Raw genomic sequence first — 13,432 nt, 5'->3', positions numbered from 1 at the left:
AACCACTTTGTGCAGGAAGCATTATTTATGGGAGACAGAAAAGTTGCTGAGTGGAAAGTAAGGGAATTCATGGGGAGACGAATGTCTGATAACCTAATTCTCTAGTCTCTGACATCCACTTTTAACAAAAATAAAAGTGAAAAACACAAAAAACTATCAAAATATCAGCTTCAACTTAACTTTCATCTTGTATATTAGAGCCAATCCCAAAATTATTACTTAGACGTATGATCAACCTATCCTTAATAAATGGAAAAATACTCCAAGATTTTAAGGATGCTGTAATTACATTTCTAAAGAAGCATTCAAATGATCCAGAGGACCTAATGAATTATAGACCAATATCCAATCTTCCATTCTTATCTAAGTCCTTGAGAAAATAGTGGCTAATTGAGTATGTGAGCATCTAAACAGTAACGCCCTTTTCAAGGAAATTTAGTCAGGTTTTAGAGCAGGGCTATTCAATTCTGGGCCTCGAGGGCTGGTATGGCATTAAATTAGCTTTCGAGAACAAAGTAAAGAACCTTGAAGTTATCTTTTACCAGGACATGTCATTCAAATTCCAAGTTAAACAGGTTTGTAGGATTTCCTTCTTCCACCTCTGGATTATTGGTAAAACTAGAAATATCCTTCCATGAGTGATGCTGAAAAATAAATTCAGACATTTATTACCTCAAGACTGGATTACTGTAATTCATTACTATCAGGAAGTCCACACAACATAGTTAAAAATCTTCAGCTTATCTATAATGCCGCAACTAGAGTTCTGATATGAATAAAAAGGAGACATTGCATCTCTCCTATCTTAGCTTCCCTACATTGGCTAGCCTTTTAATTTAGAATACATTTTAAGATCCTTCTCACATATAAAGCTCTTAATAATCAAGCTCCATCATACATCAGTGATCTGATTGTTAATATGTTTCTAACAAAACAAATTGTTCTCAGATTGTAGGTTTACTGGTGGTTCCTAGAATATTTAAAAACAGGATGAGAGTCAGGTCTTTTAGTTATCAGGCTCCTCTCCTGTGGAACCAGTTCCCAAGTTCAGCCCATGTGGCAAACAACTTGTTTACTTTTAAGACTTGGCTTAAAACTTTTTTATATGATGGGGTTTATGGTTATATTCTGATATTAGCCCAGGTTTAGACGAGCGGGGGAGTAGAGGGAGGTGGAGTGTATAGTGGGGAATACAGTCAGTAAAGGCAGTTCTCCCTAGCCTTGCCTCCCATATTTCCTGCCTCTTAAAAAACTAGGTTATCCTACATTATTTCCATAGTTATGCTGCTATAGGCTTAGGCTGCTAAAGGACATACTGACAACTTTCCACACTCGACTACTTTTTTCTACCACTATTCTTCAATAGCAATTTTTCCTGCTATTTCAGCTGTTAATTTTATGTTCTAAGTGTTTTTCTCCCCAGAAGAAGCTACACTGGTGTTCTGCTGAGCTGGGCTACCCTCCTGGATGGGACCATTGGCTGGCACAGAACTGACAACCATCGAACATTCTCCCTCTCCTGACAATAACTTTTTTGCTTTCTTTAACATACAGGTGCTGGCCAGTAAATTAGAATATCATCAAAAGGTTGAAAATATTTCAGTAATTCCATTCAAAACGTGAAACTTGTACATTATATTCATGCAATGCACACAGACCAATGTATTTCCAATGTTCATTACATTTAAATTTGATATTCATAAGTGACAACTAATGAAAACTCCAAATTTGGTATCTCAAAAAATTAGAATATTCTGAAAAGGCTGAATATAGAAGACACCTGCTGCCACTCTAATCAGCTGATTTACTCAAAACACCTGCAAAGGCCTTTAAAAGGTCCCTCAGTCTTGTTTTGAAGGCACCACAATCATGGGGAAGACTTCTGACTTAACAGCTGTCCAAAAGACAATCATTGACACCTTGCACAAGGAGGGCAAGACACAAAAGGTGATTGCTAAAGAAGCTGGCTGTTCGCAGAGCTCTGTGTCCAAGCACATTAACAGACAGGCGAAGGGACGGAAAAAATGTGGTAGAAAAAAGTGTACAAGCTCTAGGGATAACCGCACCCTGCAGAGAATTGTGACGACAAACCCATTCGAAAATGTGGGGGAGATCCACAAAGAGTGGACTGCAGCTGGAGTCAGCGCTTCAAGAACCACCACGAGGAGACTCATGAAAGACATGGGATTCAGGTGTCGCATTCCGTGTGTCAAGCCACTCTTGAACAAGAAACAGCGCAAGAAGCGTCTCGCCTGGGCCAAGGACAAAAAGGACTGGACTGATGCTGAGTGGTCCAAAGTTATGTTTTCTGATGAAAGCAAGTTCTGCATTTCCTTTGGAAATCAAGGACCCAGAGTCTGGAGGAAGAGCGGAGAAGCACAGAATCCACGTTGCATGAGGTCCAGTGTAAAGTTTCCACCGTCAGTGATGGTGTGGGGTGCCATGTCATCTGCCGGTGTTGGCCCACTCTGTTTCCTGAGGTCCAGGGTCAATGCAGCCGTCTACCAGGAAGTTTTAGAGCACTTCATGCTTCCTGCTGCTGACCAACTTTATGGGGATGCAGACTTCACCTTTCAACAGGACTTGGCACCTGCACACAGTGCCAAAACCACCAGCACCTGGTTCAAGGACCATGGTATCCCTGTCCTTGATTGGCCAGCAAACTTGCCTGACCTTAACCCCATAGAATATTGTGAAGCGGAGGATGCAATACGCTAGACCCAACAATGCAGAGGAGCTGAAGATGACTATCAGAGCAACCTGGGCTCTCATAACACCTGAGCAGTGCCACAGACTGATCGAGTCCATGCCACGCCGCATTACTGCAGTTATTGAGGCAAAAGGAGCCCCGACTAAGTATTGAGTGCTATACATGCACATTCTTTTCATGTTCATTCTTTTCAGTTGGCCAACATTAGAGAAACAAACATTTTTTCATTGGCCTTTAGAATATTCTAATTTTCTGAGATACCAGATTTGATGTTTTCATTGGTTGTCACCTATAAATATCAAAATTAAACGTAATAAACATCGGAAATACATTGGTCTGTGTGCATTGCATGAATATAATGTACAAGTTTCACGTTTTGAATGGAATTACTGAAATATTTTCAACCTTTTGATGATATTCTAATTTACTGGCCAGCACCTGTAGAATGTGCTACTACTAGTTCATCTGTTGGACTAATTTCATAGTCACTCAGGTAAAGACAATGAAGGTAATCTATTACTAAATAAAATATCTACTAAGAAATTGCAATGTATGCAATGTATGAACAATACTTGGGATAGCATATGTGCATGCATGTGGATGGGTGTGCAAGTGCAAGCGTGTGCAATTTCTCTGTCTTTTCAAACCTCAGTGAGTCACTAAGGATGGCTGCTCATACTGACCCAGGGTACATGAATGCACCTTGACCTGCAAATAAAAGCCAGATTAAACTGATGAGGTGTAATTAAAGTTCATTAATTGGAGGTACCTTCCTGGTACAGACGAGTTTTCCTCTCCACTGTTGCTACATGCTTGCTTAGTTTGGGGATTGCTGTAAATGCACTGACACTAGTCAGTAACTTGATGCAATCTGATGGGTTCTTTATACAGGAAACTTGTAACCAATTTGCATAATGAACTGGACTTTATTGGAATGCTAATTTTGTCAAGTGCCTTGAGATGACTTGCGCTTTGGTGCTATATAAAAAGGGGGGGAGGGGGAAATGTTCTGCAGCTGACGACAATCATAAAAACCTGCTCTATGATACAGGCTACTGGAAAAAGTAGGATTTAACTGACAGAGAAGAGAGGGAGGGAGTGTAATGAGAATAAAAAAGCAATAAAAATGGAAAAGTAGCTATCACAGCCAAAAGCACAGATTGAGATATGCAAACCAATTATTAATGTGAAGATATCACGACATTAGCACCACTTTTTCCAAATAGGCACTGATATCACAAAATAATGTGAGATATTCTCAACATCCGTGACAAATTTGATGACAATCATTCTGACAAAAGTACCTCTCTAAATATGGTCTCCAATCTGTCTTGCTGTCATGCACTACAGGCGCCTTGACAGCCTACTTAAACACTTACAGAACTGACAGCCGACAGACCCACATTATAGGAGGTAACATATCCTCAACATGGCCGGAGCAGAGCCGATATATTGGCTCTCTGCAGGAGAGCTCTGCCTTACATGGAGGGGGTTAAGTGTGGATGGGAGTCGGAGAAAACTGAATGCGCCATATCAGCCTCTCACAGTAAACAAACACAGTGCGACTGAAAACCCCAGGGTTTTGTTGGATGGGTTTCTGACGCCAAGGAGAAATCATTTCAGTGAGACTCAAGCAAATTATCTGACAGATTTAGTTTTTCTTCTAGCAATTTGTGAAACAGGATATCAGTTGAAAACTGATTATGTTCAGCAGAAAGTATTTTTTACTGTGCGAGGTGTACTGGCACACCTTGCAGGTGTGTCCGCTCCCAGGACCTCTTTGTAATCCATACAAATGTTGCTGCCACACTAACAGGGATTCTGCTGGACAATTAGGGCACTACATCACCTTTACATGACCAACCCTGACACCTCAACATGTGACTGTTTACTTTTATATAATGGTTCACATTATATTTCAGGTTGTACTTTAGACTTGCCTTATTACCATGTTACTACCTCTTACGTGAGCTGTCTTTAGTGAGCACAAAGTCAATTTCATTGTACACCTGTGCAATGACAATAAAATATCTTGAATCTTGAAAAAAGCAGCATTTAAGTGAAAGTCCTCTCAAATCCTCTGTAAAATATTACAAAATCTTATGTCCGTGTTGCCAGTTAGGGTTTGATTCTAAATCAAAATGTCCAATTAACTCCCTTTGACTAATCCTAACCTGCTGTGATGCTCACTATCTTGAGTGAACTGATAAACTGTTGGTGATCACAGTCTTTTTTAAATTTGGGTGCAGACAGATTAAACAGTTTAGCTGAAAAACTTTATTCTAAGACAAATCAGATGACATGTTTTAGTCTAAATTTCAGCTACACTAGGCTGTGGTAATGCTCAGGCTACGTTCCAGGTATTTTATTGATAAGATATTCTATAATATGCATAATGTGGTGGTTAAAAACAAAACTTTAATGTCCTAATTTAAGAGATTTGGAAATTTTAGAGAAAGAAATATCTAAAGTCTTTATACAAAAGATCTGCACTAAGGAAAATGGAAGAGAGTGATGGACGCATTTTGAATTAAGCTTGATTAGTTGCCATCAGGCAAGAGATTTAGGATTGCAAATTCAGGATGTGTATCCATTTAGCAGAAGAATATTCACTGCTTTTAGAACATTAAAAAATTGCAAATTAACTAATTTCATACTATGGCTTTTTTCTAAAAGAAATTTGCACATTTAATTACATGCAGCAGCTTACAGAATAATAATCTTTTATGTGTTTATGTATGACACTTAGGCCAAACCCCACCAACAGCAAAGTAAAATTGTCTCCTTACCGTTACTGAAAAGAACCAGAACATCCGAAATACGTCCAATTTATTGCTCAAGTTAATAGAAGTTGATGTCAAATGATGGCATTCTCAAATGATAATGCTGTTTTACATATGTTTACATTATTCTTTTCCAACTATGCATGCACAGCGGAATATTCTGCTTTTTGGATGAATAATCGCTCCTGTGGTCTTCTTTTGATTGACAGTGCATGACATCCAATGTCAGATGGAAAGTGGGAACAAAAATAAAAGGATAAAAACAAACAAAAAAGTATTGATATAAGGCAAAACTTTCCTTTCACCTGCTGAGCAAGACGAGCATTAGCATAAGTTGTGCATCTCAGCAGAAGACATGACGAGCAGAGAGGCGATTTATCTGACAGGTGCAACGGCTCTCTGCTGCACTAAAAATGAGCGGCAGATTTTCCCGGAGGGCCCAAAAATACGCAAAGGTTTTACAGTTGGTTGGACAAATCTCATTATGTGTCTTTAAACCCAACACACATTCAACATCAAACTTGAGTGTGACATTGAAGACATTTAGAAATAAATGATCAGTGTGTTGTCAAGGACAGAATGACTTCCATCAAAGGAGCAGGCACACACTCCTGTTGATTTCCTCTCCTGTAATATTGACTGGCTTCCTGCTCTTGCATTGCTGTTCTCTTTAACAGCCCCTCTCACCGATCTATAGAGTAAATAAAGGCAATAGTGATAGAGAAAGGAGAGAGGGTGTGCGAGCCACGGGGAGAAGGGGGCATGCAATTCTGTTTTTTCCTCAGAGCAGCGAGGTGATTTCAAGGTTGATTGGAACAACAAACTATCTGGAGGAACCCTTTAAAATTGAACTGCTTGTCGTTCTTCCTTCCAGCACAAAGCAAGTGTGGGTGGAAGAGTGGGACTTATTTTTGTTTTGGTCTTCTTTGCAATGTGCTCAAAATGTGCACTTTTTATTTATTGTATTTCTTTATTCTTTTTAAGAAGTATAGATATATCATAAATCTCTGCAGAATAAAAATCCTTTCATAACAGATTTCACCAAAGAACGTCAGCTCCATTATAATTCACAGCATTTGTTTTTGTTGTCTCTTTTGTCCAAAGCACCGCTGTCTGTGCCTGCTGGCTTGTTTCATCAAACTGCTGCCGTTCACTCGAGGAGCTCATTCAGATGGTTTTCCATTTGCCTTCATGTTAGAATGTCAACCTAATCAATGCGGCTCATAGCTGAGTGGGCCACCTGAACAATCACAGATCTAGAGGGAATTCTGTGTTTTACCTGTGGCTCATTCATCATCACCACAAAGAAAAATGCTGCGTGACTGAACTACGTTCCAGGAGCTCTGCACATCTCTGGGAATCTAGCTGGGGTCTCCGTTGTGTTTCTGTCTGGGATTGGACATAACCAGCAGATATCCAAAGCTACTAACCCATTGGTTACTGGTTTGAGTTTGTAAGTAGGATATTGAGGATCAGGAGTTAAAAAGGTCAGTGGCATCCTCTACAAATGTTGCACATCTTGATTAGGAGTTTGAAGACATTGGATTGCGCTAATGCTTATTCTACTGCAGGCTGATCAGAACTGAAGTCAGTACCCCAATGAGCTGCAGTGTTGTTGGAAGTTTAAATGTGGGCAAAGAAATTGCCCAAAATAAGTATTAACAAAAAGTACCGGTGCACCATTATTCAGGAGCTGGAAGTAGATGAGCCAGAGATGAGCTTCAGACGGCAGGAAATTGAGTCTTATTTTCTAATATTATGACATCTTGCCTCAGATTGGACAACAGCAACAGGATGCTACTACTGACTTGCAACGTTGACGTTTTATCTCCACAAATAACACAAACCTGGAGTTCTGTTGCTAATGCTAATGGTTAGCTTCTGCTAGTCGAGGCATTCTCAGCTGTTTCCTGGACGTTAAACCAACAACAGCCTTCCCCGTCACAAGCCAAGATGGGTGAGTCCATGAACGTTAAATGATAGTGTGACGTAGATCTGTCAGGCTTTTCAAATCCTAGAGTTTCACCGTCTATTTTCTATCAAAGCTAATGCAGGAGATAGGTTCATCCTGAATGGGAAATCATAATGACCAATTATTATCAGAAATAAGATTTAAAAAATGTTTTTCAGTGTTCCCCACCTTTAAGCTTGGCACAAATTAGTACCATGCCAACTGAAAAAGTGCACATTTACTCACAATGTAGTGTCTAAAAATTTAAAGGTCAGTGAGATACATATTTGACTGAATAAAGGGAAAAAAAGAACAAAAAGAAAACACCATTTAATACAAACTATGTTTAGTTAAAACAAAGATCCTCAATGTTTGGCATTGGGATTAGGGTTGGGGGTTAAGTTAGGCATTTTTACTAAATATAATCTCCTGCTTTAATGGTCATTTTCTCCTCTCAGGTTCCTCTGGGATATTTATTTTTCATCAGGCTGTGAATCCAGAGTGTTAATGGTTTTGCACTACTACTGACCTCACATTATCATTAAATAAAGTGTGTAGGAAGAGGAGAAAGGATACAGAAGGAATTTTAAAATCCAGCAGGGAAATGTATCACAGCATATCATGGCATAATTTTAAGGCCTTGTCATCCCAGTGTGGGTTTTTATGAGTGTAGACACTAATTCTTTTTTAGTTATCTACCTGGCCTGTAGGGTGAAAAAGATGTTTTATTCTAGATATACGCATATTGATCTCTACTATGTGTGCTTAATAAGCTAACTTAATGTTTCCTGCCTTTAGGAGGATTTAGCAGTTTATCAAACTGGTAAGATGATGAAAAAGCTATAGGCAAGGCATCTTTAGTTATAAAGCACCTTTCAAACACAGGGACACATCCACATACTAACAGAAATAAGCAACATTAGACAAATATCAGCCAGCAGCAACATGACGTTGGTTTGTGATGGAGCAACGGTGGTGCTCAGGAGGGTGTCCGCTGCACCTGGATTGTGTACAAGTTGGAGGTTTTATTTAAACATTTAAAATCTCAGATTCAAAACAAATAGTTTTTTTATGTATATATTTTTTCTTAATCCTTAATTTGATCACGCATCTCAACACTGAAGTTTAACTCAAATGGTTTTTTTTCTAGCAATCCTCCCAATTCCTTTTTTTTAACTTAAAATTGCATCTGTAGAGGACGAGTTCTTGTGTGTGTTCCCTTGAGTGCATGTGTGTAAGGCCAGAGATGAGCCAAAGGCAGCTGGTCCTATCAGGCTGAGTGTGACAGGACAATCTGTGGCCACCCATTTGCCCTGACTGGAAGGATGTTGAGAGTGAAAATGGGTTTTTATACACACATAAAAGCACACGTCTGCATATCTTTCACACAGTCACATGGACTTTAGATCAGTTTAAAATTGCAAGTGCAGAATGACCAAATAACTATGGCAGATTACAGGTTAGAGATGACTTGATCTTTACACGTATAGATTGTTTTCCTTTATACGACCTGCAGGAATATAAGTCCCATGAGTCCACTGCCTGGCTAAGTGCTTACAGAGGAAGTTTATTTCAAAAGTTCTTGGTAAACGAGTAATATGCTCGACTGGTGAATCAGACATTTATGGATGAGTGTGTTTGAGTGGTGTTGTGTAAGCATAATTCTGAAAACCCATGATCCATCCATCTGTCATCACTGGGAGTTTCTACTTGGTTGATTTCATACAAATTCACATTTTTTTATTTCTTTGATTCGATGATCTCACTGTCATTTTATTTCTTGCACTTCCTCTATCCAGTCTTTCTAAATGTATAATATTCATCTTGATAGCTTTTCTCGTGACATTTTCCTCAGACTATCTGTTCCCTATTATTCTGCTTCTTTATTTGAAACCATCATGTTCATCTCTTATCTTCTGTCTTTCTTGAGCATTGTCCATCTGCCCTCCTCTCCAGATTTCAGCATCTTCTTACACACGCTACTAGAGGAGTTCTGAATCCTTCAGGACTGAGAGGGTGGTGGGCATGTGCCCGAATGTCACTGGGATGGGGGGTACCAACTCAAACACAATTAACCCTAAGGTGCATGTGTTAACGATCAGTGGTTAAAAAATACAGCAAACAGATCAAATGTAGCGTTTGGGTCTATCAGGACTTACATGTTGTGAAGAACACACCAGCCGCAGTGGGGATCTCCTGATCCAAGACACTCACTGCAGGTTGTGTACTGTCCACAGGCCTCGACTGGCACCCTGGAAAGCTGTAGAGACAAAAACATTGAGAATAAAACACGGCGTTATCATGGAACAGGTAAAAAATGGGGAAATGATATAAAAGAAGCATTCCAATTCAAGACATAAACAGCGTTAATGACATTGACAAAGTATTTTTGTGTTGTTTTTTTGTGACAAATGAATTTTTGCGAATGAAAACTAAGCCAAAACTTAAAATTGAACCTCTATAAAGACTAAATTATGACAAAAATTGATCGACATTTTCGATGGATAAAAGATGACAGCGAAAACTGACAGTAACAAAAATTCTATTAGAAAATGGAAAAAGATGGGCGAACACAAAGCAGAACCAATCAGCAAATGGAACAGGTGGGACTAGGCAAGAAAAGAACCAATCAGAGTCCAGAGCTGGCTGCTGTTTAAACGCGCTACCGGTAACCACAGAAATTGTGTATTGATGTATACGTTGGTAACAGTTGAACAATTAATGTCTAAAAGGAGAAAATGTCCAGAGCTGGGAGGAAAAACATTAGATGTGACGATCTGAAAAGTATTTACTTGGTGAATACACATTCAGGGTTTCCCCTGGTGGAAAAGCGTTAGGGTGGTAGCAGCAAGAAGGCGCAGGAGAGGAGTGTGTTGCTGGAGCCGAAACAAACCAAACACACGGAGCGGTGCTTCTGGTGGTTCAATGGTTTTCGTGCCGCAGCTACGGCTGATATTATCAGCATTCTGCGTCGTAGCGGTATTTGTGAGGAAAAACACATTCAGGCAGCCCACCTCAAAACGGTTATGGGAAAACGAATAAATATACGTGAAAGCAAGTCTCACCTTTAGTTCACCTCCTTGCATTATTAGAGTAATACATTTAAATGTTTTGATAGTATGATGTCATTCCCTGTCCTATTTAAAAATATAGCACATTATACAGATTTGTTTACATTATTAAAACTGAGAGGCACAATTTCAAACTGTCATAAATATAGAGTTTAGTTAACTAAAATAAGATTGAAATTAAAACGAAGTAGGCGATTAAATTGTGATTAAATTAAAAAGATTTTCTGTCAGTGAGACTAAATTAAAACTTCTTGTCAAAATGAACTCTGGGCATAAAAATGTTGAGTTCTTTATGAACGTGAAACAAAATTCTAGGATATTTACTAGATCTGATATAGAAACAGTTAATATAAGTAGATTAAAAAGTTAATTTGAGTAATAGATTAATGCAATTACAAAACAAAAATCAAACAACATAAAAGGGACACTGTTTCGTATCACAGCTGATGTTTGTGAAAAAGTAGATGGCGTGTGACAGTTTCTTATCTTCTCACCAGTCCAGCTGCTCCATATGCTGAAATGTAACCATCTGGGATTAGGAGCTCCTTTATGATGATATATAGCACTGCCAATTCAAACTGGCACTGATTGGCATTGGCATTAAGTGATCAGGTACAGAGGGCAAAAGTTAGGTGGATCTCAGCTGTCCCCGTCTCCTGTCACCATGGCAACAGCAAGCTGCTGGCACTTTTGATTAATGAGCCGTCATTGGTGGGTGACCGCTGTCACTCACACCACTTCCTGACGGGGGAGATAAAGAGATGACATCACCAGCAGGGGGACTGATACGATCAGGGGAAGAGTGTACGAAAGGTTCATGTATGTGTGTGTGTTCACTGGCTGGAATACAGATTACTCTGCTTAAGATTCAAAATGAGAGAAAAAAGATTATTTTCTCTGTATATTAAACGTACCTAAAAATGATTTGGACTTGATACTTGTACAGAAAACCACTCCCAATACCATAACCATGCAAACACGAACTAGAACCAAAACAGCACTAGAGCATATAGAGATTTATAGTCAACACCAGCACAGAAAATATGTTTTATCCTCCTTGGAGTTCAGCTAATATCTATAGGCTACAGCTAATCAGCACATCGCCCTGTGTGTCAGCATCAGGACCAGAGAGAGAGAGAGAGAGAGAGAGAGAGAGATAGAAGTTAATAAATCGAGAGAGGGCGTATCTCCTTGCCAGCTAAGAGGAATCATGCATGGGATTACAGATTAAAGACAGTGCAGGTGTGTGTGAGTGTGTCAAGCTCTTGTGTGCACTTTGTGGAAAACAAGCATGTTTAGCCCTCCCTACTGTGTAGAGGCATATTTGCGTTAGGTAGATAAAGGGAATGAGTTTCAGATGGAATCAGGGAGATAGAAGTGCAATGCCGTGTGCACATGATCAAACTCAACACTGATCCACGTTGCACAATGAGTGCAACAAGATAGATTTCCCATCTTCCTCGTTCTCCTCCTAACATTTACTATTACTTCACCTCACTGCCAGCTACATAACCTCATTCGCTGAAGAGGAAGATCATTGTAATATCAAGTGGATAAATTCCATCTGCCAAAGCCGTATCATGTGAGTGCATGAAAACACACACTCCTTATTTCTGTGCATGTTGTGTTTAAATAAATGGTGCATGGTCCGTGCGGTAGCCATGAATGTCAAGCGCCCACATTGACCTGAAGTAAACAATGCTCCTATATCTATATGATCTAACACATCATCAATCAGATATGCATGTGCGTGTACACACACACACACACACACACACACACACAGGTGCAAAAGCACAGAAGACACTCAAGGAATAGAGACTAAGGCTGGGATCTCCACTTGACTATCAAAGCTTCACATGTCAGCATCTGGGGAGAAGGTTGTGTCAACAGATAACACACAAATAAGAAAAACAAGAAATGTGCACACACACGCACACTACATACAGAGCATGGCAATAGCGGTGGGCACCAATAGCAGCCCTCTGTTCCAGAGCATAGATCCTGATATCATCCATTCTCTCTGTTTCTGTCTGTCTGTCTCTGTCACTCAGATCCTCTGAGGTGTGTAAGATCATACATTCATCTTCTCTCCAGAGCCTCGATTCACATTTCAAAGCACACACACACACACACACACACACACACACACACACACACACACACACACACACACACACACACACACACACACACACACACACACACACACACACACACACACACACACTTGAGTAGGCAACACTTTTGTCTCCACTTTTATCACAAAATTGAGGGATTTGGTGGCTAAACGACCCGATGCACCCCTTGTCCCTCTCATCTCGATATCACATTCATTTTATGCCATCTTCTTGGTGGGTTTAACCAGTGAGGAGACCATTATGGCTCACCATCTCTTCGCTATGACCGTGCTATCATATCAGCGGGGATAATTACAAAGGATGAGGTGCGTGGCATTTATAATTCCCTCCTGTTTCAGGTGAGTAAATGACAGCCATTACACCCTGCACTCACCCTCCTTTCACAATAGGCAGAGATGGAAGCTGCTGAATACAATCATGCTTTTAAAAGAAGCAGAGATCACAGAGGTACTTGATGCCTTAATGTGTGGGGAGAAAGACAGAGATGCATTTGATCATTTGGTGTGTGGGACAATGGTGTCAAATAGCACACGGCTTGCATGCGTGTGTGTGTCTTGACGCTTGATGGATCAGAATCAGGAGGGAAAAGGAAGGAAATATATAGATTAATGGTTTTTGGCTACTTTTTTTGTTTCCTTCTCCTTTGAAAATGCCCAAGGCATTTAAGTCAACCCACTCTGAGAAACGGATCATTTATTAAATCTGCAAAGACTTTTATTATCAACTAATTCCTCTACCTCATCTCTTTTCCTCTCTTTATCCCACTCTTTTCCTGC

The 13,432-nt window shown here is 39.8% G+C and overlaps 1 protein-coding gene across 2 annotated transcripts in view; it reads right to left on the bottom strand.

Annotated features, from left to right (window-relative positions):
- plxna4 (plexin A4) overlaps positions 1-13,432 on the bottom strand; it is a 252,711-nt gene that overhangs the window by 80,098 nt on the left and 159,181 nt on the right. For both annotated transcript variants that reach the window (XM_070548887.1, XM_070548883.1), the window contains exon 5: positions 9,604-9,704. In XM_070548887.1, the coding sequence (XP_070404988.1) occupies positions 9,604-9,704 (101 nt within the window). The remainder of the gene's footprint in view (positions 1-9,603; positions 9,705-13,432) is intronic.

This window comes from Nothobranchius furzeri, chromosome 1, assembly GCF_043380555.1.
Source record: "Nothobranchius furzeri strain GRZ-AD chromosome 1, NfurGRZ-RIMD1, whole genome shotgun sequence".
NCBI lineage: Eukaryota > Metazoa > Chordata > Actinopteri > Cyprinodontiformes > Nothobranchiidae > Nothobranchius > Nothobranchius furzeri.
This window is presented reverse-complemented; position numbering and strand designations above follow the sequence as displayed.